The following is a 25,484-nucleotide window of genomic DNA, read 5'->3' as shown; positions in this document are numbered from 1 at the left end:
TATTTTATACCTATTATACATACATTTACAGTTCAAAGTGGACAATGTCTAGTTAGCCGCAATGCGGTTCTGCTGTGAGACCGCTATCAGACATCCGACACTAAGTCATGACCCGCAACGCAGCCATTCGAATAAAAGCCAAACTAAAAGCTGAGTTAAAAGCCAGAAAAGGCACGTGATACGCTGATAGTGTCGGACACGCAGCAGAACTTTGATGTAGAAGAACCAAATTAACCACGCCATGTGTCATGATGATATTTATATGATATTACACTCCTGTGATTCTGTTCCTCTTGTGCAAATGGACGTTGACGTAGGATCTGAATGAAACCAGTCAAGGCTTCGATGAGACTGATCATTTTTGACATCAGACCAGTACCGCGTGATGGCCGAAAGAACAGAGCAAGGTGAAGACAAATCTTTTTATTGACACAGATTAATTTTACCAGATCGAAGAGTGATTCGTGCAAAACCGTTCCCTGGCACTTGCAGACCGAGTCGAGTAAGCTCAGTTACCTGCGGATCGCTGGTTAGACGCAAGTGAGAATTGAGAAGGCGAAAGGACTGCAGGGTGTTTTTGAACTTGACTCATCGGTGAAAAATAGCGGCGCGAACAGAGATGCAAAACATGGCGAATCGCGCTCCAGACGAGGATGGAGGGCCGCCGTTCTTCGCGTGGCGTGTCGAGCAGGTCTCCTAGTCCTGCGCCGGAAGTCGCGTGTTGACGGCAACCTGCCCGCCGCCCCTTATCCCCACCGCCTTCTTACGATCCTGTGCCAACGTCTCGGTGTCGGTGCCGACTGTGTCCGTGTACGATGAAATTTGCTGCATGCATAGGTCGCCCACAACCCCAGAGGCAGCACTGCGATTGGCTGATCGGCGCCATGACGAGCTTAAAGCCACCCTCTTCTGGTGCGAGCGTCTTCAGAAAGGCGAGGACGCCCGCGACGCTAGCATCGTATCCTAGCTCTGGTGCTCGCCTGATGTTCGACGAGTGATTTATGCGGGCTTTTTGAACATCGGAAACCGTCCTTGCGAGAAACACAGGCTCGGTCCATTTTTTTTTTACATGGAATAAAATTGTTACTTGGTTAAATATTATCTTTTCGATTTCTCCTCGTTATAGTGCTTTGTGATCTGTAACACCTTTAAAAAGTGATTTAATCTTGGTACCGTTTCTCTGTGATCTGAGTGTTCATGGAATCGACGTGGTGAACGGACGGCGCGTTATTTGCCAAGGTTTAATCCCTGGTTACGTGGCTTGATGATTAAACAACGCGTGCACATTTCAGGCGAGTTAAAATCTAGCCGATTGATGACATGAATCTTTTCTAAAATACGTCACGATGAAAATCGGGGGTGCGAAGCCGGCCGGATCGCAGCGATCCATTTGATCGATAGGAAATGATTGAAATGATTCCTTGGAATTTTTTATTCGGATCGAACACCCCTGTGACATGATCCTGCCCCCTCGAGGATCGAGATAAGCTATGAGCAGCTCGAATAAAAAGCCTTCGGGCAGTAGAGACGATAAGAAGAATCCCTCGAGCAAGGAAGACAGCCCTGCGGGTGGCAAAGATGACGCTGGAGCCAGTGCAACCAGCAGCAATGGGGGTAGCAGCGCCGAGCCTCAGCAGCCTGGGAGCAAACCAGGATCTGCTGGGGCAACGTCCAGGGAAGCGGCCCAAAGACTTTTGGGTCTCGCTGCACGTGGCGAATGGGCCCCGGTTGACCAGCTCCTCAAGTCCCTGGAAAAAGCGGCGCAAGGTGCTGGCGAAGAAGGAAATCCGACACCGTTAGCCGGCGTCATGGATCCGGTAAGTTTTCCACTTGTGCCAAAAATCCGTGACTTGGAAAGGGTTGAAAAGAATTCGTTTCGGTCGAAATAACCTAGTCTTCGAATCGGGAATAGATTGACTGAGCAGAATTCATTCACCAACGAACAGAATTTTTTTTTCCATGGGGTTACACATTCTTTTACTGTCAGACTATCTAGCTGATTGGAAAAAATCAGTGAATATCGAACACAGTATGAACTTTTCAATTTTTCTTTCAGACGACCGGCATGACACCGCTCATGTACGCTGTGAAAGACAATCGAACAGGATTACTGGACAGAATGATAGACCTTGGCGCCGATGTTGGCTGTCGAAATAACGTAAGTATCATCAGAAACTTTGTTTAGTGAAATCGAGTTGAAACGCCGATGTCGGTCTGTCCATTCCTTCGAGTTTTCAGGTTTCATCTTATAACTTGAATGTTTGTTCATATCGTTTTCACAATGTTTTCAACTCACGATCAGCAGAATTCAGAATAGTAGGCTTCTCAAGAAATATAGTATCACGGAAATCAGATCCCTCAAGAAAATGTGGCTGAGCTTTGTTGGCATTAATTACACGAAGTCAAACATCGCAAGCTCGCGATTCCTGCAGGGCCGTTTTGTGCGTCACGTCCGTTGTGAATTTATAACAACGGACCCCAATTACAAGAATGGCGAATAATTTCAGCACGGCGTGAAGGTCTGCTAAAGTTATAAAACGATGCCATGCGACCTCAAAAGATTTGCAAGCCGTTCGAGATCGACGCCCATCGCGGGGGGCGGGCTTCTTTATCGGTGAACGTAATCGCACCACTTTTTTGACCCACTGACTGACCGGCCTACTTAATCCTCCCGGCCTTGGCCTCACTTCACGCAATCTTGTACTACCCCTTATTCTAAACCCCCAGTCTAACATGGTTTGTAGTCAACTCATTAACAGCATCGAACTGTATCTGTACCTTCGTCTATTTATTATTGACTTTTGCACTGCGAAATACGGGCAAAATCAAAATATGCAATCAATTTGAATGACGGCCTTGAGTTGATTTTTATCTTGTAAGTTTTCACTTTCCAGAAATTGAAGTAACCAGCTTAAGTAGAGTTTCACGACTACATGATTTGCTTCTTCGATAGAGTTACAGCACGACAAAAAAGGCCTTGACTATTCCTTCACGATTTTCTACCGCAGGATCTTTTTTTCCCGGATGTGCTTTATGCGGATCTAGAATTACCGATTGGCGTGAGGCTCGCTTTCCACTTTCAGAGTAGTTTTTTCGATTTTGGCCTATATACCCTCGGAAGTGTGTTTCAGACTCACGGCTATACAAGCCTGGCGTGAAATATTCGTTTTGTGCCAAAGCTTCACTAATAGTCAGTGAAATGCAAGGATTGATATATAGCGTGTAATTTTACGCTTCATTTAGGGAACGTATAAAGGTACCAAAATTTTGGAAATTAAAGAGCATAGACGAGGGATTAATCGCGATCGGTATAATTTCGCACATTTGCATACATTCCCTTTAATCACACGGTCCCTTTGAGCCGCTCTGTACAGTCACTTACTCACTTTGAAGGCCTTGAAAACGGCGATCTAAACTTGGCGTGCCCACGGTTGGTTGGCGCACAGATCTTCATCGGACACGAGCCAAGGGTTGCTAATTCTGTGCTCGATTTTTGACCGTGGCTATCGTGTGAGGTGCTTGAACAATACCCAATGTATTATCATTCGCGAATGGTCGTGCCGCTGCAGTGCCTTGTGATTATTTTTATCCATAGAAAATGATACTCGATAAGCTTGCTTACGTTGGTCAACTTTGTTTGGTTTTCTTATTCTTATTGGTTGAACATAAACTAAGCGTTCGGAACACCTTGGACACATGCAGCACCACGGCCATAAAGCTCTGTTAGATTTCGGACTTGAACCGCGTGACGAATAACTTATACGTGCGTGTCAGACGTTATACATCACAATTGTTTGCTTTCTTCTCGGAAAGTCGATAATGCAGGGTTCTCTGTTACGAAGAGGATGTCTTGAGCATGGAGAGAGAAGGGAGCTTGCATGTTCCGAATGAATGTTAATTTTGCTCCGATAGCTTTCCACGATTTTCGTGGTTCATTGGCGAGTTCTAAGCTCCAGCTACGTAAAATCGGCGAGTCATGATGTACAACAATGATGCAGCCCGAAGTACTGTAGACCCTGAAGAGTTATTCAAGGGGATCGGTATAACCTACGCGTTTGTTTATATCGATCTTTAGCTGAGCTCTAAGCACCGCTCCCTCGTGCCCGACATAATTTTCAAATTGCATGCTAATAAACAGTGATTGGAATGAGGGCTGGTTGCTACTTTCAGCTAATACTGGGCGCGGTAAAATGCAATTTACTCCCGTATTCGCCTATGGCTTTATGTTGGCTGCCTTCGCGAGTTATGACCTTAGCTGAGCCTTAGCTCCGACTTACAGCTACGATTACGCGAATATTACGATCGTGAAAGAAAAAATATTTTCTATTTCAAGATTCTTCGTCCTCACTTGCCACTGCTTGTTTTCCGTAACCAGATACTGCAAATCGCTGCAAAGGCATTTACATACGACAACTTATCACGGTATCTTGAAAAGTTTTACCGGCTCTGGTTAATCACCAAAATTCAACATGACCAAGAACAGAGGTCACGAAAAAATAATTAAACCGCGAAACCAGAATTCTTTCAAGTCTACCTCATACACTCAAGATATAGCGCGTGATTCGGTTGAGTAATTAAAATCGATAGGAAGTAAACGGAGAGGCAAATGGCCAGCAGAAGTTTCATCGTTAAGAAACTAGGTGAAAACTTAGGCGATACCTGTTATCCACCTTGAAAACAATATTTCGAGTTGATTGAAACGGAACTAGAAGCGTGCGCCTAATCGCCAACTAAACGTGTTCGACACTAAACTTATACCTCTTGGATAATTACTTGTCTGGTAACCGTTGGATAAGATTACATTCATTCCCTATCAGGGTTCAGACTACGTACCCTATTTACATTTACATCTGATTATTAACTACTTCTCCATAATTTTAGGACAACTACAATGCCCTTCACATATCCGCCATGTTCTCTCGAGAGGATGTCGTCAAGCTACTCCTTAGCAAGAAAGGCGTCGACCCTTACGCTACAGGCGGGGTACGTGGATTCTAATCGCTACTTTTTTTTTTTTCTTTTTATTTGTTCGTTTGTTTTTTGATTTAATTGCGGAACTTTTCCATTCAACCATTGTTGTCTACAGGCCAGACAACAGACCGCCGTTCATCTTGTGGCGTCTAGACAAACTGGAACGGCAACATCTATTCTTCGAGCACTTCTTGCCGCGGCAGGAAAAGATATCAGACTTAAAGCCGATGGGGTGAGTACAAAGATTTGGTGTACAATAGCATGTACGCATAATGTCAAATGTCACTCGCAGTCAGCGTCGTTAGCATTGAATCAGTGACGGTGACAAGTGTAAAAAAATAACACCTCGGTTCCTGCAGCTAGTTACTGTTTATGGTAACTTTTCGGTATGTGGAACTTGGAGATCTGCTTGTTTTGGACGAGGGAAAAGTTTCAGGAGGAAGGGATAGTTTAATGCATTCCTTTGTCCAACGTTCGATCCTGCCGGGTGAACTTCTGGTGATAGATAGATGACGGTGTTCAGATCGCGGGACTGCCATCCCCCGGGGGTGGCCCTGCACCTCGCGTGACCTACGGGGCCGCCCTGAGGTATCGCGGCCTGGCACCGACGCCCACCGAGTCTTGGTCCGGGCCTCCATAATTCTTCTTTTAGTTTTACTCAATTTTTACGGAGGTTGATGCTCGGGAATTTCCCCTACAAATTGTGCATTCAGGATATCGATTCCCCGTCACGATAACGAGCTAATCTTAAGAGGACAATCCAGATTGCGAGTATGCGTATAAGTAGATAATACTATATCAGGAGAAGAAGCGAGCTTTAAATGTGCTATGTAAACGCTGTTGATGTCGCGTTTTCGTCGCGTTTTAGTCGCGTTTTAGTCGATCGAATATCATATTCGCGGATTCCGAGCTGCAAACCACGAACTCGAGTTAGTCGCGATTCGATCGCTCGGAAGCCTTGTCTTTCCGTGACGTTTCTCCTTTGTCTTGTTGCTCTGTTGTGATTTTGACAGTACAGCAGTTTGTTCAAACGATTCGATTAAACCCCACTCGTCGTCACTCCCGACTGCAGGAACAAAAAATTAGCACACCGATCAGTTCTCACGCAATAGAGATACAATGGCGGTGTTTTTATGGTACGACAAGATGAGGGTAGCTGTAAATTTCTACCGCTAAAAATTCCGGGCTTAACGAGACGTTCACGTCCACCATTATGAAGCTATGTCGACGAAGACGTCCGAAGATGGTGACCGTGCATCGGATAAATCGGAGACCATTCACACCACCGACTTCATCCATCGGAATCGGCTTCAAGCCGCAGTCGGAAAGAATTGGAAAAACGTCAACAAAACTACGTTGGAGAACACCGTGTGTCCTGACGAGGTTGCTACCATTGTTCACTCGGAATGAATTTACCATTGCCTGATTTTGGTCGCTAGTCGCATTTCAGTCCCAACTATTTCGTAATTTCCGTGAAGCTCTACGGCCATTTAAAACGTTAACTAGACACGCGAATTGATGGAAAAAAAACCTCTTCTTTCAGAGGGGAAAAATTCCGCTACTATTGGCAGTTGAGGCGGGCAATCAATCCATGTGTCGCGAACTCCTCGCCCAGCAAGCCGCGGAGCAGCTTCGAGCCACGACACCGGCTGGGGATACCGCTCTTCATTTGGCCGCCAGGAGAAGAGACGTAGACATGGTCCGCATCCTCGTCGACTATGGAACATCTGTTGACATCCAAAACGTGAGTGTAAAATGATTTTTCGATTGATTCAACAAATTCAAACAATTCGCAATCTCCGACGAGCCTTTCGTGTCACGCATTTCGTTATCAACCCTGCTTTAAATCAGGGTGCAGGTCGACAGATGAAGTTTTCTACCATAAGTACGAAAGATATTTGGCTTGTGCCATAGTCATATAACGTATAACCGTGTACAACTAGGAAGTGGTTAGTTTTGACGTGTCCCTGAAACCAAACCTTCGGCAATGCATCTTGGCGGAACGAAACTGATTCGTTGTCACATCGTTACATTATGAAAACATATCCGTTTGCACCCTTTGAAATGTCGAAACAACTGGGAACTCTTGGCGACGTTGATGAAGCACCGTACCGTGGCATTGCGGGGGTATGTGCTCACATATAATAACAAAATTAACGACTTCTCACCATCGGTCAAGTGCGTCATGGAATACGTAATCAGTGAAGCTATGGTGGGAGGACTCCATAGGTGGGCTGTATGCGTAATGTATGAGGCTAATTGTCGCAATGCGTCGTCGACGAGGCTGGGCACAACATTCAGTCGACGAAAAGCTTCGGGTGACAAGTCGGCTGCCACCTAAAACTAAGAGAACGTCTTTTTCGAGGAAACCGCGTTCCCTTCTAATTTCAATCAGGTGTTCTTTATCGTTACCGTTGTCTTTCATCTGCTAACAGTCCTCTGAGATACGATAAAACTAATTCCATCATTCCGCGTAAGCTTCTCATTAATTCACATAACTGTCAACTGGTCTTCATTTAATCTTTGTGCGGTGACTTAGATGAGATTTCTTTACTCCTGGTGTACAGAACTTTGATATTTACGAAATTAATTATTTTTGACGTTTAATTAAACTTTCGTAATTCACAAATACTTATATTGAACGTTGGCGGTGAAAAAACGAAACCTGTTATTATGGTGTACGTGATACGCTGGTACCGTTTCAAAGGGACCTAGTTAATTTATTACATAATTTACAAGAAATGGAAGTACAGGGGTTGGTCTGAGTCTCGGTTAATTATAGGTGGTGATTTTTGTGCGTGCTTTTTCCAGGGTGAAGGTCAAACTGCCCTGCACATCGCGAGCGCGGAGGGCGATGAAACGCTCGTTAAATATTTTTATGGTGTCCGAGCCTCGGCAGCGATTACTGACCATCAGGACCGAACCCCCATGCACCTTGCCGCCGAAAATGGGCATGCCTCTATAATCGAACTCCTGGCAGACAAGTTCAAGGCCAGCATCTTTGAAAGAACGAAGGATGGATCGACGCTGATGCACATCGCGTCGCTCAACGGTCATTCGGAATGTGCCACTATGCTGTTTAAAAAAGGGGTCTACCTACACATGCCTAACAAAAGAGGAGCGAGGTCGATCCACACGGCGGCAAGATATGGCCACGTAGGGATCATCAGCACGCTTCTTCAACGAGGTGAAAAGGTAAGAATTTTCATTTAGTACGTTTACCTGGACACCATTTCCTCTCTCTTCGTGTTGCGAAGGAGAAAAATCACTGATGGAATAATCAATCGCGAATGGATCACGGGCACTTCGCTTACCAAAGAGTGCGGATAGTTAGCGAGCACCTTAGGAGTTATTTCGTTATGAAATTAACGTGCGTGTTCACCAAGCGTTAACAATGCTCCAACAAGATTCCTCGTCTGATAAAGTTTCGTCCAGCTGTAAGCGGAACCGACTTGATCATCGCCGACAATGTCCATTCCTCAGATAAAAATCACGAATCCAATAACTGTCTACAGCCGATAATCACGAATCGGCTTACAGATGGTTTGGACAAAATGATGACATTACCAATTTACAAAATTTATCGACTCCGTTCAGGAGTGCCACAAAAAACGGCGCTTCGGTTTGCTTGCCGTTATCCACGAGCGCATTGATCGCCAGTCGAAATCTTTGTTGGTTCACAGGTTGACGCGACGACGAACGACAACTACACCGCTCTGCACATTGCGGTGGAAAGTGCCAAGCCATCTGTGGTAGAAACGCTGTTGGGCTACGGTGCCGAAGTCCATGTTAGGGGTGGAAAAATGCGGGAAACACCGCTTCACATAGCCGCGCGAGTACTTGATGGAGACCGATGTGCCTTAATGCTTCTCAAGTCTGGTGCAGGACCAAACCTAACCACTGACGACGGACAGACTCCCGTTCACGTAGCTGCAAGCCATGGAAATCTGGCCACTATGCTGCTCCTTCTCGAGGATGGAGGAGACCCCATGTTTAAGTCAAAAGTAGGCCGCAGTCAAACGTCAGACGGTTTAAAAAAATTGGACGCGAATCGCTTTGCTTTCACCCTTTTCTTTACACCATTTTGAGTTGCGAGTGCTGCACGACTGTCATGTACTTTACTCAGAACACACGCACCTCCGTCATGGGTAATTATTTACGTGAACGTTGAATCGCAGTGCGCTTCGTACGTCACGTACGACGCTCGCTTCTGTCATCTTTCACGATGTACCGCAGAATGCATCTTCTGTTCATCCCGCAGAACGGTGAAACGCCGCTACATCTGGCCTGCAGAGGATGTCGAGCGGACGTAGCCCGACACTTGATCGAGTTCGTGAAGGAGAGGAAGGGGGTTGAGGTGGCTACGGCTTACGTGAACAGCGTGACGCATGACGGAGCGAGTGGCCTCCACTACGCGGCTCAGATCGAGCCCTCTGAAGTGGCGAACCTGGGCGATGACCGTGCCGTGGTCCGGGCGCTGCTGGAGGGAGGTGCGGACGTTTCGCTCCAGACGAAGCAGGTCCAGGAGACGGCGTTCCACCACTGTGCCTTGGCAGGGAACAACGAGGTCATGTCTGAGATGATAGCCCACATGTCGACGACCGATGTTCAGAAGGCCTTGAACCGGCAGAACTCCATCGGCTGGACGCCGTTGCTGATAGCAGCACATCGAGGCCACATGGAGCTGGTCACCAACCTTCTGGCCAACCACGCGAGAGTCGACGTCTTCGACCACGAGGGTAGGTCGGCGCTGCACCTTGCGGCGGAACGGGGATACCTCCAGGTTTGCGATGCTCTTCTGGCTAGCAAAGCCTTCATAAACTCGAAGTCCAGGGTGGGCAGGACGGCGCTTCATCTCGCTGCGATGAACGGGTACACCCATCTGGTCAGGTTCCTCGTGCAGGACTACAGCGCTGCCATCGATGTCTTGACCCTTCGGAAGCAGACCCCCCTGCACCTTGCCGCTGGCGCCGGTCAACTCGAGGTCTGCAAGTTGCTCCTGGACCTCGGTGCCAGCATTGACGCAACTGATGACCAAGGCCAGAAACCGATCCACGCGGCCGCCATGAACAACTACTCTGAAGTGGCGCAGCTGTTTCTTCAGAGGCATCCGAGTCTCGTGATGGCTTGTACTAAGGACGGGAACACATGCGCTCACATCGCTGCTATGCAAGGTAGCGTCAGGGTGATCGAGGAACTGATGAAATTTGATCGCCAGGGAGTAATTTCCGCAAGAAACAAGCTCACCGAGGCTACGCCGCTCCAGCTTGCTGCCGAAGGTGGTCACGCCGAAGTTGTCAGAGCCTTGGTCAGAGCCGGTGCGTCTTGCGCGGATGAGAACAGGGCCGGATTTACGGCGGTTCATCTGGCCGCTCAGCATGGACACGGCCAGGTACTGGAGGTCATGAGGTCGTCCCAGTCTCTACGAATCTCGAGCAAGAAACTGGGCGTTACCGCGCTTCACGTGGCCGCGTACTTCGGGCAAGCCGGTGAGTTGTAGATTGTGATTTTCTGATAAAACACAAACTTGCTTAATAGCGAGTCTAGATTCGCAACGCTTTTGCTGATTCATTTCACCCTTGGATCTTGATAAGACGTGAATCATTCTTGACGACGGAGAAATAAAGGTGAACGGAAAATCGAAATTGATCGCAGGGTGAGAAGGCACACTGTTATTCACTTCGTGACTAACGTATGACATAGTAATTTGTTTGGTCCCTAACTCGTTCTGTCACATGCGATTCTTGCTGTTCCATTTTCCCAACTGTCAACGAGTGTTATCGTGCCAGTTACTCTTTCACCTCTTCCGCTTTACGATCGGAAACGAAATGTATTGCGAATGAGCTCTGCCGATTTTCGAGACCACATCTCACGCGGAATTAACAAGGTCCAGATCAATTCGGACAATCGGCATCCTGAGTGACAAATGCAATCGATGCAACCTCCCAATGCCGTCTTACTATAAGAATACCCCTGCTGCTGCATAAAAAAACACTTAGTAAACTGTCGTGCTATGAATTCAAGGTTTCTTTCGAGATCTGGATCAGAAGATAACGAGGCGAGTAGCCAAAGAAGGTTGATTGACCTATTAACCAATATACCAGAATAGCTTAGGCTAATAATTTCGGCCGATGTTAGTCAAGGGTAAATCAAGGGGGAAGGTGGCCGAAGAAAACGGTTCTTGCTCAGGGTCGGCTGCTCATCTTGTACCGAGTCGAGCAAAGGGGGACTCATGCGGACTTGATTTCGCGTGACGACGCCCTTTCGACGTTCGTTCGACCGCAAGGCGAGCTTTGGTCAAGGTCACCTCGCACGCAATCTAACTATTTCGCGGTCTGCCAAAAATGTGAGTGCCAGGATGATTTACCGGAAGTGGGTGTGCTTGGCTATACCGGGTAGCGTGTCAGGTATGCGGAGACGATAACAAATTAAAAGAAACTTTGGTTATATTCATACGTATTTTTAATTCAAGCTTGACGTTGTAACCAATGGCTATTGGATACCAATATGCCTATACTTATCCACGTCTATAAACCGCGACGGAGTTAACGTTGCGATGTACATTATTCGGGATTTACTTTTTAGGTGGAAAGTCATGGCGATAAAATTTTAATGTCGGAGTTTTTACCTGTGCAACTATAATAAATGCCGTACGCTCGGAGATCCAAGATTAGCCCCGTTGGATTTTACAAGTTTCCTTAATTACGTAAATAATCGAGATTGTTTGTTACGACCGGATGATCTCACGACACTCCGAACGGCACGCAATACTGGGTGTAAATTTTCTACAGTAAAAAGCTCAGCTAAGGATAACCCATTCAGAAATTCTTCGTGTTATTCTTTCTTTTCCACCGATTATTGGTTTTTAACCGAAACGGTGGACGGACTTTATAATAAAAATATTTAAAATACTTATTACAAATGCCATGAATTAGATTTAATTCAATACAGCAGATTGTCACTCATACAAAGAATGGTGAATCGAAAACCCGAAAGATTCCCAGTGCTGAAGCGTAGAAATAAACTCTGACGGCCGAGGAAAGAAGCAACGAGATTAAAATCTGTAATTAGTGCATATTTATACCAACTGTTTTCCATATATATCTTATCCGCAATATCATCGTCTCTGCAACGTGAAATTCCCTTTAACGTGCTCCACCCCATGCCATGCCCCCGTGATAATAGTCTAACTTTTTTATACCCCACGTTTCAAAACTTGGTTAGTGGATTTCTAGGTTAATTACTTTCCCCTTAATATGCCATTGATTAATACGATTAACACCCTCGTGAAACGATGCGCACGTCAGACCGTCACGAAGTCACCGCTATCCATTACACGGTTCAAATGAACCTTTACGAAGTGGTAATCTCATTCAATTATTAAAAATTCGTCATATCTTATACTAATCACTGTTCAAGGCAGCGCAGTGATACAGCGCCTCACTATTTATTCCAATAATCACAATGACTATCAATGCTATTTCAAACGTTCGCGATACCATCAATCCTTGTCATTTCATTTCGAAGACACGGTCAGGGAGCTGCTCACCCACGTCCCGGGAACAGTAAAGTCTGACCCACCAACGGGAGGTTCACTCGTTGGAGAGTTGGGGTCTGAATCTGGCATGACGCCATTGCACCTGGCCGCTTATTCCGGTAACGAAAACGTCGTCAGGCTCCTCCTCAACTCCGCCGGTGTCCAGGTAGGCCTCAATCTGTCAGAGAAAAGCTCGCAACTCTTTCACCAGTTAACGAATGCTCGTCGATTGACTTCAGGTCGAAGCTGCCACAACGGAGAACGGATTCAACCCTCTTCACCTAGCCTGCTTTGGCGGCCACATCACGGTCGTTGGGTTGTTGCTCAGCAGGTCAGCGGAGCTTTTGCACAGTGCAGACCGGCACGGAAAAACCGGGCTGCACATCGCCGCCACCCATGGTCACTACCAAATGGTGGAGGTCCTGCTCGGTCAGGGTGCGGAGATAAATGCAACCGACAAAAACGGCTGGACACCGCTACACTGCGCAGCCAGAGCTGGCTATCTGGATGTCGTGAAACTTCTGGTGGAGAGCGGCGCATCCCCAAAGAGTGAGACCAACTTGGGAAGCGCCCCGATTTGGTTCGCGGCATCCGAAGGACACAATGACGTTCTCAAGTATCTGATGGAGAAGGAACACGATACTTATGCGCTTATGGAAGATAGACGGGTGAGTATCGGTGTTTCGAAAGGATTTAGAAAATCCTTGTTTTAAAAACTGAAATGCGGCCAGGGTTTTTTTCTTAGGAAGCGATACTTCAGTCTCGTGATATTTTAAAACTAGACACGAGCTTACCATATCACATGAGGTTGGAAAACAGCGCAGCTAGATCTCGTGCTATTTGCTTACCTTGCCAAAGACAATGGATAATACGAATTAATATTAGTATTCGCGGTTGACTTTTGCAAGTAGTATTATAGTTCGGATTGTGGGAGGTCTGATTGTAAGATTTATTTAACCAGGCCCCGAGATCGAAATGTTCGAAGTTTAGTTTCTACAAATGAAATTATTTTCAGACGAAGTTATTGAATTTCGAATAGCGATTTGCTTTCGATCTTGTTCGGGATGCCTTTAGGATAATTCGTCGTTTGTAGAATCGGATACGAAATCGAAGCATTTCTGCGTCTTACTACATTATGAACGTTGGTAATTTAGCGTAGGAATATGACCGGGTTTTACATATCAATTCTGGCATCAGAAGCACAATGTAGATAAACGTATGGCTGAATATCACGCTTATACTATCTGAAACGTGCCCGTTGAAGAAGTCGATATTTGAAGAAGTAAATATCAACCGTAACGTTTTGCCGTCACGCGATATTCTTAACTAATCTGTCGCGCGGATAAATCCTTACTAGAGTGATCTGACAGACAGCACTAAATGGAATTGTGAATCTAGTACAATGTGCTATCTGAATGTAGTCAATAATCGTTAGAGCTAATTTGTCAGTGCCGTATCTTGTCTAGCCAAGCTTGAAAAAGCACGTGATGACCGTTTCTTGCTCTTCTAGTTCGTCTACAACATGATGGTCTGCAGTAAGAACAACAACAACAAGTCGATAGAAGAGTTCGTGCTAGTTTCTCCAGCGCCCGTAGATACGGCTGCCAAACTGTCAAACATATACGTGAAATTGTCAGAGAAAGAGAAGGAAAGGGCGAAGGATCTGATAGCGGCTGGTAAGCAGTGCGAATCGATGGCTACCGAGTTGCTAGCCTTGGCAGCCGGTGCTGACTCGGCTGGAAGGATACTGACTTCGATGGACAGAAGAAACGTCGAGTTTTTAGACGTGCTTATAGAGAACGAACAGAAAGAAGTGATCGCGCACACAGTGGTCCAGCGTTACCTTCAGGAACTGTGGCAGGGAAGCCTGAAGTGGAACGCCTTCAGGACGATCTTGCTCTTTATAGCCTTCCTCGTGTGCCCGCCGGTTTGGATAGTGTTTGCACTGCCACTGGGACACAAGTACAACAACGTGCCGATCATTAAGTTCATGTCATACCTTACGTCCCACATATATCTGATGGTGTTTTTGTTGCTAGTCGGCATAACGCCCATATATCCAGTCGTGCGCGGTAACTTGATGCCCTACTGGTACGAGTGGTGCTTGTTGGTTATGCTTTCGGGACTTTTACTGTTTGAGCTAACGAACCCGAGTGACAAAAGTGGTTTGGGATGGATCAAGCTGGCTGTGCTTTTGTTCGGAGTGTTCGGAGTGGCTTTTCACCTGCTCGGTCTCGCTAGGATCGTTAAGGAAGTGGAATGGCCCACTCTGTTATACCTGCGGAATCAGCTCTTCGCCATCAGCTTCCTGCTCGCCTGCGTACAGATTCTCGATTTCCTGTCGTTTCACTACCTCTTCGGACCTTGGGCCATCATCATCGGTAACCTGATGAAGGATTTGGCTCGGTTTCTCGCCGTTTTGGCCATCTTCGTCTTCGGATTTTCCATGCACTTCGTCGCCTTGAATCAGGCTTTCGAGAATAAACCGCTTCAGCAAATTCTTAATGAGAATTCCAAAAAGGCTGCGTTTTCCGATGGTAAGTGAGACATGACATAAATGCACAAACGGTACTATAATTAATTGATATTTTCCAGCATAAACAACCGCTTAAGATTTCAAAAATCAGTACCTTTTTTTATCGATTATTCAAATACTTGCACAGATTCCGTCAGTCGTTAAATTTTTATGAAATTCCATAACTTTTGTGCTTATCGTACAGCTGTCCGATTACCAAAATCTGATAGTCAGTAGTTTCAGTTTCAACTATACTTCTTTCAAGACATGTGAAACAGGCTTACCGCAAAAATTTAATCATTAAAGCTGGCAGAACTCACGTCACTGAGCTAGGCTCAAGTGGTGAAAATTTAGAAATTATTTTCCTCGCCACGTAAGCCTTACAGACTTTGGTACCAGCATTTTTAACGAATTTGGTAATATATTCCCACGCGATAACAGGCGTGTTGACCTTCACATACACCTCGCTATGATTACCAGCAATGTCATGGAGCGAATAATCATGTAAATATGTACATACATATACATACCTATGTATTACAGGTATCTAACAAGCGAGAGAATCTAGGGTCGAAATTAACGAGTGACTAGGGAACAATTTTATAGTCTGGTAGAATTACGAGCTTGTACGGTTGAGATTTTAGTTTACACGAGTTAAACATTGTCCTGGACCGAAGGGTATAACAAACTTGATTGTAATAGGTTTGTTGGCCAATTATACAGAGTGGATGACGGACACGCCGGCGTCAGCGCCACCCAGACGCTACGGGCGATACAAGAAAAAAAATGAGTGTTGTGACGATAGCAGTAAAGATTGTAAGTTTTGACGACTGACGATGCTGAATTCGTGATTGAATTCTACATATGATCTCGTGAATGCGGAATCCCTCCTCGATGTCGTCTCGTCTGCGCTGCATTTTGTCGGTTTTTTTTCTGTGTGCGTGTGCGTGTGCTCATTATTGCCTGACACATACCTTGGACTGTTGCCTGCGCCACTGCCCGGCGTTACCCCGAGAGTATCGATACGGCTTGGAAGCTCCCGAATAGCCCCAGTGTGAAATGCAGGGTGCCTTTTGTGAGCTCTACCAAAGTCGGGATACTCTTCCGGGTACTTTTTGTTTATACTTGATTTTGAGTGTTTGACCACTGCAGCCGGAAACGGAGATTTTCGTGTGCAAATCGTTGTTCATGCATTTTGTATCGACGTTAATGTTTTTTGTGTGTGCGTGTGTGTGTTTTTACGCATTTTGATAAATCGAAATCATTTTTATACTTTATTTTTTCAACACGCCCGAAATTGTTATATGCCAGACACCGCGTCTTCTACTTAATGCATTTTCAGGCTACTGCGACTGGAAACAAGCTGTGTTTATGAAATTTTTTTGAAGATCTGTGATACCAATGCATGCCATCTAAAATGATCGGTATTTTCATACCCATTTGCCGATGAAAAATTGAGTACATGAAAAAAGCATATTGAATGAATCTTATACTGGAACAATAATCGTGTCTGACATTTCGATCCTCGCATGCTGCAAAGCTCTTGCCAAAATGCAGCCTCCGTAAAGAATAAACAATATTGAAGACATCCATGGCATGGCCTGAATGTAACATCCATCTCGCTATCGTGATCCCAAGTACAATAAAAACGTATCCACTTTACAGGAATTTTTTTTGTCCGCTTTGCATACGTCTGGTTGAGATGTGCGGAGTCGTTGAAACTGGAATTTAATCATTTTTTTTCCAACCAGACGTGATTCCAGGTTGGTCTATCGTGAGTCATGAATCCAACCATTTCCCACCTACAGCCGAATGCCTTGCCATAACCGCAACATGCCTTCGTGTGTGTTCTGTGTCGTCCGCGATGTTATACATACACGCATTTACTTGACACACGATGTTGCAGCCTGAAGTTTGACAGCGCATCACCTCGTGTCACATGATATTAGCAATTAAAACAATCAACACGTGTGTTACATTACAACGTGTACCTTCAGCAAACGTTGAAACGTTTGGCATATGATATAACAGTACACTGTACACGAAACGGCCAACAAAAAGCCAACAATGGTCACAGCTCCGCTCGTGTGTTTCTTATTGTTTTCCGTTTATTTGTTGGTTTACTTTATTCATGATGTCTTCTTGTTGAACGGTGTTAATTAATGACAATGGCTGCTCTGCGCACGAAAAATGCCCAAGCATGGCAATTACCGTAGCATGAGCATGACCACGTTGCGTAGCGCACCCATGTAACCCCTAACAAATTCAACGTTGAATCGGATTCCAGTAAAGATGAGTCCAGTACTAGCCTTCGAGTACCTCTTCTTCGCGGTCTTCGGTCAGACCACTCACGGGGAGCTCAAGGTCGAAACAAAGCAGCCCGAATGGACCTCGGTCCTCTTCAAGCTGGCCTTTGGGATTTACATGTTGGTCTCGGTAGTGGTGTTGATTAATCTACTTATCGCCATGATGAGTGACACTTACCAACGCATTCAGGCCCAGTCAGACATTGAGTGGAAATACGGACTGAGCAAACTGATAAGGAACATGCACAGGTAAGAGATGGCAATCCGTTAGTTCGACATCGAGAGTGGGTTAAGTATACGAATTAAAGAGTACCTACTTCTGCAGTCGCTCTTATCTCTGCCTCTCTATACATACTTATCGTCTCGCTGCTCTTGCGCGCACTTTCTTTGTACCTAAAATCGCTGCGCAATTTCATCGGGTGCAAAACCTTGATCAGAGCGTTACTATATAATGCGCGGCATATTTTCCCGCGACACTTGCAATACCTTTTCACCTTTATCTCGGGTAATCTTTGAGTGTCTTCTCTCTTTCTCTCTCGCTCTCTCCTTTTTTTCCCTGTCGCTCTTTGCTGCGCTCCACTAGCGAGTGAAACGTACTTTTGGGCGCAATTTACGAATGGAAGGACATTTATTTTTCCAGAACAACTACGGCACCGTCGCCGCTGAATCTGCTGACAACATGGATCGTGTACTTCATAAAACTGTGCCGACAGCGGGCTGCGAAACGCAAACGACCCTCCCTCGTCCACATGATGGGGCTTGGTCGGACTGGACGAATGTCTCCACGGTCTAAAATGGGTGCAAAGTGGTTAGCCAAGGTGAAGAAAGGTCAGGTGAGGCCAAAAGACAGCGTCGCATTGTCGGTCGTTCATCTCAGCCCGCTTGGGAGCCAGTTGTCATTCAATAACGCGACCAGGATTGAGAATGTCGTCGACTGGGACGCGATAAGGAAGAAGTACTTAGCTCTGACGGGAAACGAGCCGGAAAAAGAAGTCGAGAAGGATGAAAAAGATGACGAGAATGAGAACGAGGACGAAAATCGACCGACGGCTTCTAACGCCTCAACAGTTCCAGCCACAGCCTCCACACCTCCCATATAATAAAGCTCAACTTCGCTCTAAAACAGACCATGGGTGAATATTTTTCTACCGCTCATTGGAATCGATTTTACAAAGTGGTCTACGTGCGAAGAGCGTTCGATGGGTGCCCTGAGAGTTTTCTTTTCCAATTTTGCGGCAACTGTTTTTTACTCCGTCTACGTACTTACGCGAATTTACACATTCAACGTCAACATCGAAGACGACCTTGAAAAAACTGACTGCCACTTCGTCTTCTCGTCAAATCCTCCAAAGAAGTATGTATGTCCGATCAGGCATGTGCCGGTAAACGGTACGTAGTGTTGGGCTTTGTGGTGCATGTAATATCATGTAAAATATTCCATACTCCATTTGCCTTACAGTATTATCGTGAAATGTATACCACTATACCAGAGAATTTGAGATTATCGAGAGAAAACGTACATATTATAACGATATGTATTTGGTCGAAATAAATGTGCAACGCCTGAAGGCTGATTTTTTTAAGCATGTGTGTAGCGTTCATTGCATTTTGCGGTTTGCGTTTTGCGTTAACCTTCCGTGTCGATCCGCATCTTCGACGAACAATGCTCTTAGTCTATAGTTCGCATTTTCGATAGCTGTGGCAAGCCATGACCCGCTAAATACATTATACTCATAGGTGTTTTGTCATACGTATATTTTTTATCCTCATCCGTCCTCACGCATGACGCGTTATCAATTTATAACATCTCGCTGCGTCCCGGGAATACGAAAATGTTATTTTGATTCGCCGTCTCGAGCATGCGATCATCGTGACACCCGAAATCATGACCACCATGATTCTCATGGTTCTGCTGTACGAACATACGTATGTATAATCGTATACATCGTAAGTTTTTTGATTTTCATAGCTGCGTTCAGAGTGAGTTTGGAATGTGCCTCCATACGTCCACTGATAGCCATGTACCTGTGTTAGCCATTGAAGCGTCTTAGCCCCCATAGATTGAATCTTCTCCCTAGATTCCCGCTCTCTGTTTACATAGCGTAGAGTTTGCCCTATAAGATTAGAGCAGTGCATGAGCACGTTCACAACCAGAATTCATTCCAATTTTCACAAAAAATTTTGACCCCTATTTACAGTCAAGATGCACCCCATACTGGCCGTTGAGCTACTATTCTTCGCCATCTTTGGGCAGACCACTCACGAACAGTTCAAAGTCGAAAAGCACCAGCCCCCGTGGACGACGATCCTCTTCAAGTTGGCTTTTGGCATTTATATGCTGGTCTCAGTTGTTGTGCTGATTAATCTTCTCATTGCTATGATGAGTGACACCTACCAACGCATTCAAGCTCAGTCCGACATTGAATGGAAGTACGGATTGAGCAAACTCGTCAGAAACATGCATAGGTAAGGAAGTATTGCTTTAGAATGGAGAGCTACGATTGCCGATGGAACAGCGTAATTATTAGTTAACATTCAACGACTATAATATACCTATTCTTAATTCTATTTCAACTTCTCACCGATACTTGACATCAACTACTAAATTTTTTCAGCTTCAATATGGCGTTAAATTATATTCAAATCCGCTCAACTACGAACATCTTTCGCATTCCAATCTTTTACAATTATATCTTTTAATTCTACTCTTCGAAAAGCACTCGCATAATGCCTCTGCCTAACACTCTCGGCTAATATTCTGTCATCGATTCGCTAATTTTACTATTCTCTGAACCTGAATTCTCTTCAACTCCGGAATCCGGATAAACAACTTTTCAACTTACCCGTCTCTTTTTTAGTCTTCTTCATTGACAATCTTTGAATTTCTTGACCAGAATAAACATGGCTCTGTTTCAGAACAACGACGGCACCGTCTCCCCTGAATTTGTTGACTTCCTGGATTTCTTATCTCTATAAACTCTGCAAGAATCGAGTAGCCAACCGAAAACGTCCGTCAGTTGTTCACATGATGGGCCTGCAACGGACGGGTCGCATGTCGGCTCGTTCCAAAATGGGAGCAAAATGGTTGTCGAAGGTGAAGAAAGGCCAAGTTGCCCACAAGGACAGCGTCGCTTTGTCCGTTGTGCATCTGAGTCCCCTTGGAAGTCAATTGTCCTTCAGCAACGCGGTTAGAATTGACAATGTCGTCGACTGGGACGGAGTGAGAAGAAAATACCGAGAACTCGTTGGCGAAGAGGCGGAAAAACCCTCAGAGGAAATCAAGGAACCCATGGACAGTGATCCGCTGCAGGCGGCCTTGACGAGATCGTCGATTACCGATCAAGTATTTACGTCCGATCAGGCGCCTCGAATATGAGATCATATAACTTATCAGCTACTTAAGACGGAGGAAAGGGTTGCAAGATCATTTTGGAAAGGAATATTTTTACTCTCGCCATCTTGTCATCTTCCTAGAAATAAAGACTTGATGAACATCTTACAGACTTCAAAAAGTCATCAACCTCAGATCAATCGCAGGACAAGACTAACTCACATAGGTACCTTATTTCGGACTGTCTTGCTACGCTCATCTCAATGCGCATACTTCAATCAATTTATTCGTAAGTGTCAAACTGACTTAAAGTGCCAGATAATTCCCAGGAATAGCAAAGACGACTCCAGAATATTGTTGCTAACGCATTTGAGCAAGTGTACAAGTTTTGAGAATCACACTACGAGGTGAGGTGAGGATTTATATGCTTTTGAAGTAGTAGAAATACACTCCTTACAGATCTTACAACCCCGATTCCCACACGCCATATCCGTAGTATAAAATGAATAATACATATATATATATATATAAAAATTGTAATGTAATGTTTGTACCAATTGATCTAAGTAATCAACTTATAGTAACCTAGCGTAATTACCATCATTGTAAAATACATACATTATATACATAATTGCGTACGTATTAACATAAGTTTTGTCAAATAAATAACTAGACCCATGTAATCCCTTAAAAAATCCACCTTTTCCCGAACTTACCAAGTATTAATAGCTGATGGAAATGTTATTGTGATCATCCGTCGACGTCTAACATCAAATATGTGGGTTAGTCATACCTTTCATCTTAAGCATTCGTAGACTGATATAGTGCACATACGTTCTGCTCACATCCAGTTGTTGGAACAGTATCACACCGTTGGATTCAACGTTCGCGGCTGTTCTTTTTCATAAAAAATTCCCGGTACGGTTTTTTGATGATAAAAAAAAGTCTTGCGAGTTGAACCGACGATGTTGGACCAGCCCTGAACATACCCAAGTTACTCACCTGACCAACCCTGACCAGTATTTAGATCCACGAAATTAGATAGGATTTCATGTTGAATCGAGCATGTGTATATTGTTTATTCATGAAGGCACATCATTTGAATGTAAACCCTTCAAAAATCATCTTTAGTTTTGATTTTTTTTTTTTACAAAGTAGCGAATGAATGCGTAATTCTGGAGTTTTGTGATTGGGATAATCGAGAACCAACTATTGACGAATGGTTCTGAATGTTGCTAACCACGTTTGCAAAATGACATACAACGCTGCGGCGTCGTGTTGTTTTGTTATAGACTATTATGAATTGCTTGAACAAAATCACAGCATGTACCAACAAACCCAGTTAGAAATAACACTTTGAACATGGATTGTATGTGTGTCTGCATCATGTATGAAACACTCCTTAGAACATCCCAACATCCCTATAGTTGCAAGTCACGAGTTGATCTGCACCAAAACGTATTTGTGCGAGTAGCGATCGCTGGTAAACCTCAACCACTATATATATGCCACTATGCGTAGTTTGTTAGAAGAAAAAAAAGTAAATTATAGCCATAGATTAGGTATATACCACTCCTAGAAGTATTGCAATTTATTTTTAAAGTCGTTGACGCAAATTTATATTTTTGTATTGTGAATGTTGAATGAAAATAGCCTGTCTTGCGATCATGCCGACTATCATGAGCCAGACTAAAGCATAATATTCATCTTCCAGTTAAAGCCAGTCCGCTGTTAATGATCGAGAACCTTTTCTTCGCCATCTTCGGTCAGAAGGAAAGCGAATCCTTCACGATTAACCAAGGCCAGCCCGAATGGACCAAGTATTTCTTCAAGGTACGTTTTATAATTCGTTGCACGCTGAGTCATTCATCGATTCATCGAGTGTCGTTTCACAAAAACTACATACTCACTAATTCTCATCAATTTATCTATGTTTCTCCTTCTTTGTGTTGCACAGACATCCTTCCTCCTCTACATGATGGTGACGGTCATCGTTCTGATAAACCTGCTAATCGCCATGATGAGTGACACCTATCAAAAAATCACCGCCCAAAGCGATCTTGAGTGGAAATACGGACTGAGTAAACTCATTCGAAGTATGCAAAAGTGAGTAAATCATTTTAGCACAGAGATGTGAATCGTGGGATATTCTTCGTATGTTCACGCGAAGCAAATTCATTTTCTCAGTACTGTTATTGGAACATAAAAATCTATCTACCTCTTTTAAAAATCATCGATTCCATTTTGCTAAAGGGAAAGATTTCTGGTCTTGTATCTTTGCGTTACAGAACAAGCACTGCTCCATCACCTCTGAATTTAGTCAGCGCATGGTCCTTTTATCTTTGGGGCGTTTTTAAGAAGAGAATGGCTCGAAGACAAAATACGAGAAGATATGCACCCAGATTCCTTGGCCGGTATTTCGGTCGATGGATGACTCCGTATCAGGTATACGAAACATATTCCGTTTCGAATTCATATTGTCGATGATAACTGTAAAAATACTGTACAACAATCTCTACGGATCGTTTCCGCAATTCAAATTTATTTTATTAACATTATCATTGTTATTTAATTTATTAATACCAACGTAATTATACTCAGGAGGCAAACGTGATGCCACTACACAAGGATAACATCGATCTCGGTATGATGCACGGGGAAACAGCAAGTCAGTTGTCATTTGAACAAAGGCCAACAATCCTCAACGTCGTTGACTGGGACATTGTTCGCCGGAAGTACAGAGTCCTCTTCGGTGGTGAGATCGAGAAACCGTCCAGTGAGGACATGGACGAATTGGACGACAATTGATTCAATAGTGGAAGTTTTACGCATAAACGGGAACACGCAGTTGTACCTACAATAATTTCTTCTTAAACGGGTTCAACATGAGACTATTATTCAATCATAATCACACGTGATTCCTGAACACTTATACCTATACACAAGGAGAATAAATTAAGAAATTAAAGATTAATCGTTGTTACAGGGACTAATAATTACTTATTCTGACCTATAATTTCTCTGCCTAGATTCCTTGCCCGAAAGGTTGCTGAGAGTTGGTTCTCAGGTAAAACCTTCCACGTGTCTCCATGCTCAGTATTTCTCCCATGAACACTTGTTTACCCTGATCACTGCAACGTCCCGAAACGAATTCTCCCCAACTTTCACAACGTATGGACAAGAATCCTTCCGGCCGAACGATGGACTCTGACATGTACTGGTGTGATCTGGCATGGCTGCAAAATTCTAAACAGCAAGAAATCCGATCACTAAGATACACAGCAGTATCCGAATAGTAAAAATGGATCTCAAGGACTCTGTCAGCTCAATCTCCTTACGAGAAGCTATCGGTGGACATCCGGGCTGATTGAAGGTTCCCCCATTGGGATAAAAGTCGGCGTGGCCAATGGATGAGACGAACCCTAAAGTGCCGGAGCAGGTGTGAATTACGTCGACGAATTCAGCGTCCGTCGGATCCAGACGGTCTCTGGGATCGATGAGGAAAGGGGCCTCGAAAGCTGGACGAGCTGGATCCAAACCTGTCACTCGTCCAACTCGTCCTGACACCATAGATCCAGCGACACCCGCGACATGGGCGCCAAGACTATGTCCCAGGATATGTACGTTCGAGAGGGAAACATTGCCGTGATCCTCAAGGAAGGCCAGAAGTTTTCCGAGATGCTCACCCACCTGAAATAATGTGGAAAAACGTTATTCTACGATCACACCCATCACTGTTTGATTGCATGTGTGCAAAGATTTCATTCTGAACTCACAGGTCGGGTCAACTTCGCGGAGGTAAAATACTCTCGTCCAGCAGGTGACGACCAATCGACGAAGATCAGGTTGTAGTTTCCACTGGCTAGGTAATTTTCCCGATAAGAAATGTACCACCGGGAGTCAATGCTGTCGGTCCATCCGTGAATCATCACTTTTGTTGGCCATTCGGAGTCGAAGGAAGACTCCACCACGCTCTTGACGTCTCCGACTCTCAGTATCTGAGCCGTATCTGTGTTCCCCTTGGTGAAGAGATAGAAGGCGACCTCGCTTTCAACGTTTACAGTCAAATTGACGATTTTATCCAGCGGAAGCCCTTCTTCTAAGTAACTAATCTGCAGTGGCGGTGTTTCAGGGAGGATGAATTCGGCGCTGAATGTACCGGCACCCCTGGTCGCCACTTGGAAATAAAAAAAAGTTTATGGAATTAATTGGTACATTCACAATCAGTCTAGATAGTTTTTCTACAAGTGAAACTTTCTCTTCAACGATACCCTTATTCGGGAAAAATTATCAGACTTTACCCGGAATGAGGACGAAAACCAAAATTGAAAGCATCGCTCCCAGAAAGTTACAAGACCTGGATAACAATGATGATATTCTGGCCAAGTGTACTAGCTTCAAATTGATGAGACAGTTACCTAACTAATGATAGTAATTTTTTATCGTTATTCTCATTACTTGTATTACGTACGTACGTAAAATGAGGTACTTTAGCTGAATCGAGGCCACGGAATACTCGACTAAGGATTTCCTTTCCATTTTATTGTAACTTCAGACTTTGTGAGTAACAATTTCAAATTCTTCCGAACCGAACTAACCAACATCAAATTTTTGAATCTAATTGTAAGTTTGATTTGCGATAAGTTCCTTCACCAATTTAAAACTTTTTTCAACTTGAAATTGATCATGATTCATTTCTACTTAAACGTCATAGAAGCACGCATGCTTAAATTTGATTTGAAGTAAAAGAATAATTTCTACAATTTCAACTATTCAAATGACCGTGGAATTGGAATCTGCCTTACCGGTAAATCGTGACGTCAC

At 44.5% G+C, this 25,484-nt stretch overlaps 2 protein-coding genes across 5 annotated transcripts; one reads left to right on the top strand and one right to left on the bottom strand.

Moving 5' to 3' along the window:
* Positions 1-1,353: 1,353 nt before the first annotated feature.
* Positions 1,354-18,677, top strand: LOC124300424 (serine/threonine-protein phosphatase 6 regulatory ankyrin repeat subunit B). 2 transcript variants are annotated; one of them, XM_046754518.1, is made up of 14 exons: positions 1,354-1,817; positions 2,057-2,158; positions 4,882-4,983; positions 5,087-5,203; positions 6,515-6,715; positions 7,783-8,166; positions 8,655-8,975; positions 9,233-10,460; positions 12,499-12,674; positions 12,748-13,176; positions 14,019-15,045; positions 15,726-15,839; positions 17,311-17,578; positions 17,970-18,677. In XM_046754518.1, the coding sequence occupies exons 1-14, from the start codon at positions 1,491-1,493 to the stop codon at positions 18,427-18,429; spliced, it is 5,256 nt and encodes a 1,751-aa protein (XP_046610474.1). In that variant the 5' UTR covers positions 1,354-1,490; the 3' UTR covers positions 18,430-18,677. The 2 variants fall into 2 exon arrangements, with proteins under 2 accessions (XP_046610474.1, XP_046610475.1); XM_046754519.1 differs by lacking the exon at positions 15,726-15,839.
* Positions 18,678-23,375: 4,698 nt separating this feature from the next.
* Positions 23,376-25,070, bottom strand: LOC124300425 (pancreatic lipase-related protein 2-like). 3 transcript variants are annotated; one of them, XM_046754522.1, is made up of 5 exons: positions 24,962-25,070; positions 24,437-24,837; positions 23,999-24,350; positions 23,661-23,906; positions 23,376-23,514 (listed from the first exon to the last, which is right to left on the bottom strand). In XM_046754522.1, the coding sequence occupies exons 1-4, from the start codon at positions 24,993-24,995 to the stop codon at positions 23,686-23,688; spliced, it is 1,008 nt and encodes a 335-aa protein (XP_046610478.1). In that variant the 5' UTR covers positions 24,996-25,070; the 3' UTR covers positions 23,376-23,514; positions 23,661-23,685. The 3 variants fall into 3 exon arrangements, with proteins under 3 accessions (XP_046610478.1, XP_046610477.1, XP_046610476.1); XM_046754521.1 differs by lacking the exon at positions 23,376-23,514 and adding an exon at positions 23,524-23,595; XM_046754520.1 differs by lacking the exon at positions 23,376-23,514 and adding an exon at positions 23,524-23,595 and having other exon boundaries at positions 23,699-23,906.
* Positions 25,071-25,484: the final 414 nt, after the last annotated feature.

The sequence above is a fragment of the Neodiprion virginianus genome, chromosome 3 (genome assembly GCF_021901495.1).
Source record: "Neodiprion virginianus isolate iyNeoVirg1 chromosome 3, iyNeoVirg1.1, whole genome shotgun sequence".
Taxonomy (NCBI): Eukaryota; Metazoa; Arthropoda; class Insecta; order Hymenoptera; family Diprionidae; genus Neodiprion; species Neodiprion virginianus.
This window is presented reverse-complemented; position numbering and strand designations above follow the sequence as displayed.

Coding starts and splice junctions, on each gene's coding strand:
- LOC124300425 (XM_046754520.1), bottom strand. CDS start 24,995: ATGCTTTCAATTTTGGTTTTCGTCCTCATTCCGG. Junction 24,838..24,961: donor GGTTTTCGTCCTCATTCCGG/GTAAAGTCTGAT, acceptor TTTATTTCCAAG/TGGCGACCAGGGGTGCCGGT. Junction 23,596..23,698: donor AACTCTCAGCAACCTTTCGG/GCAAGGAATCTA, acceptor CCTTGTGTATAG/GTATAAGTGTTCAGGAATCA.
- LOC124300424 (XM_046754518.1), top strand. CDS start 1,491: ATGAGCAGCTCGAATAAAAAGCCTTCGGGCAGTAGAGACGATAAGAAG. Junction 4,984..5,086: donor ACCCTTACGCTACAGGCGGG/GTACGTGGATTC, acceptor TGTTGTCTACAG/GCCAGACAACAGACCGCCGT. Junction 5,204..6,514: donor TCAGACTTAAAGCCGATGGG/GTGAGTACAAAG, acceptor CTCTTCTTTCAG/AGGGGAAAAATTCCGCTACT.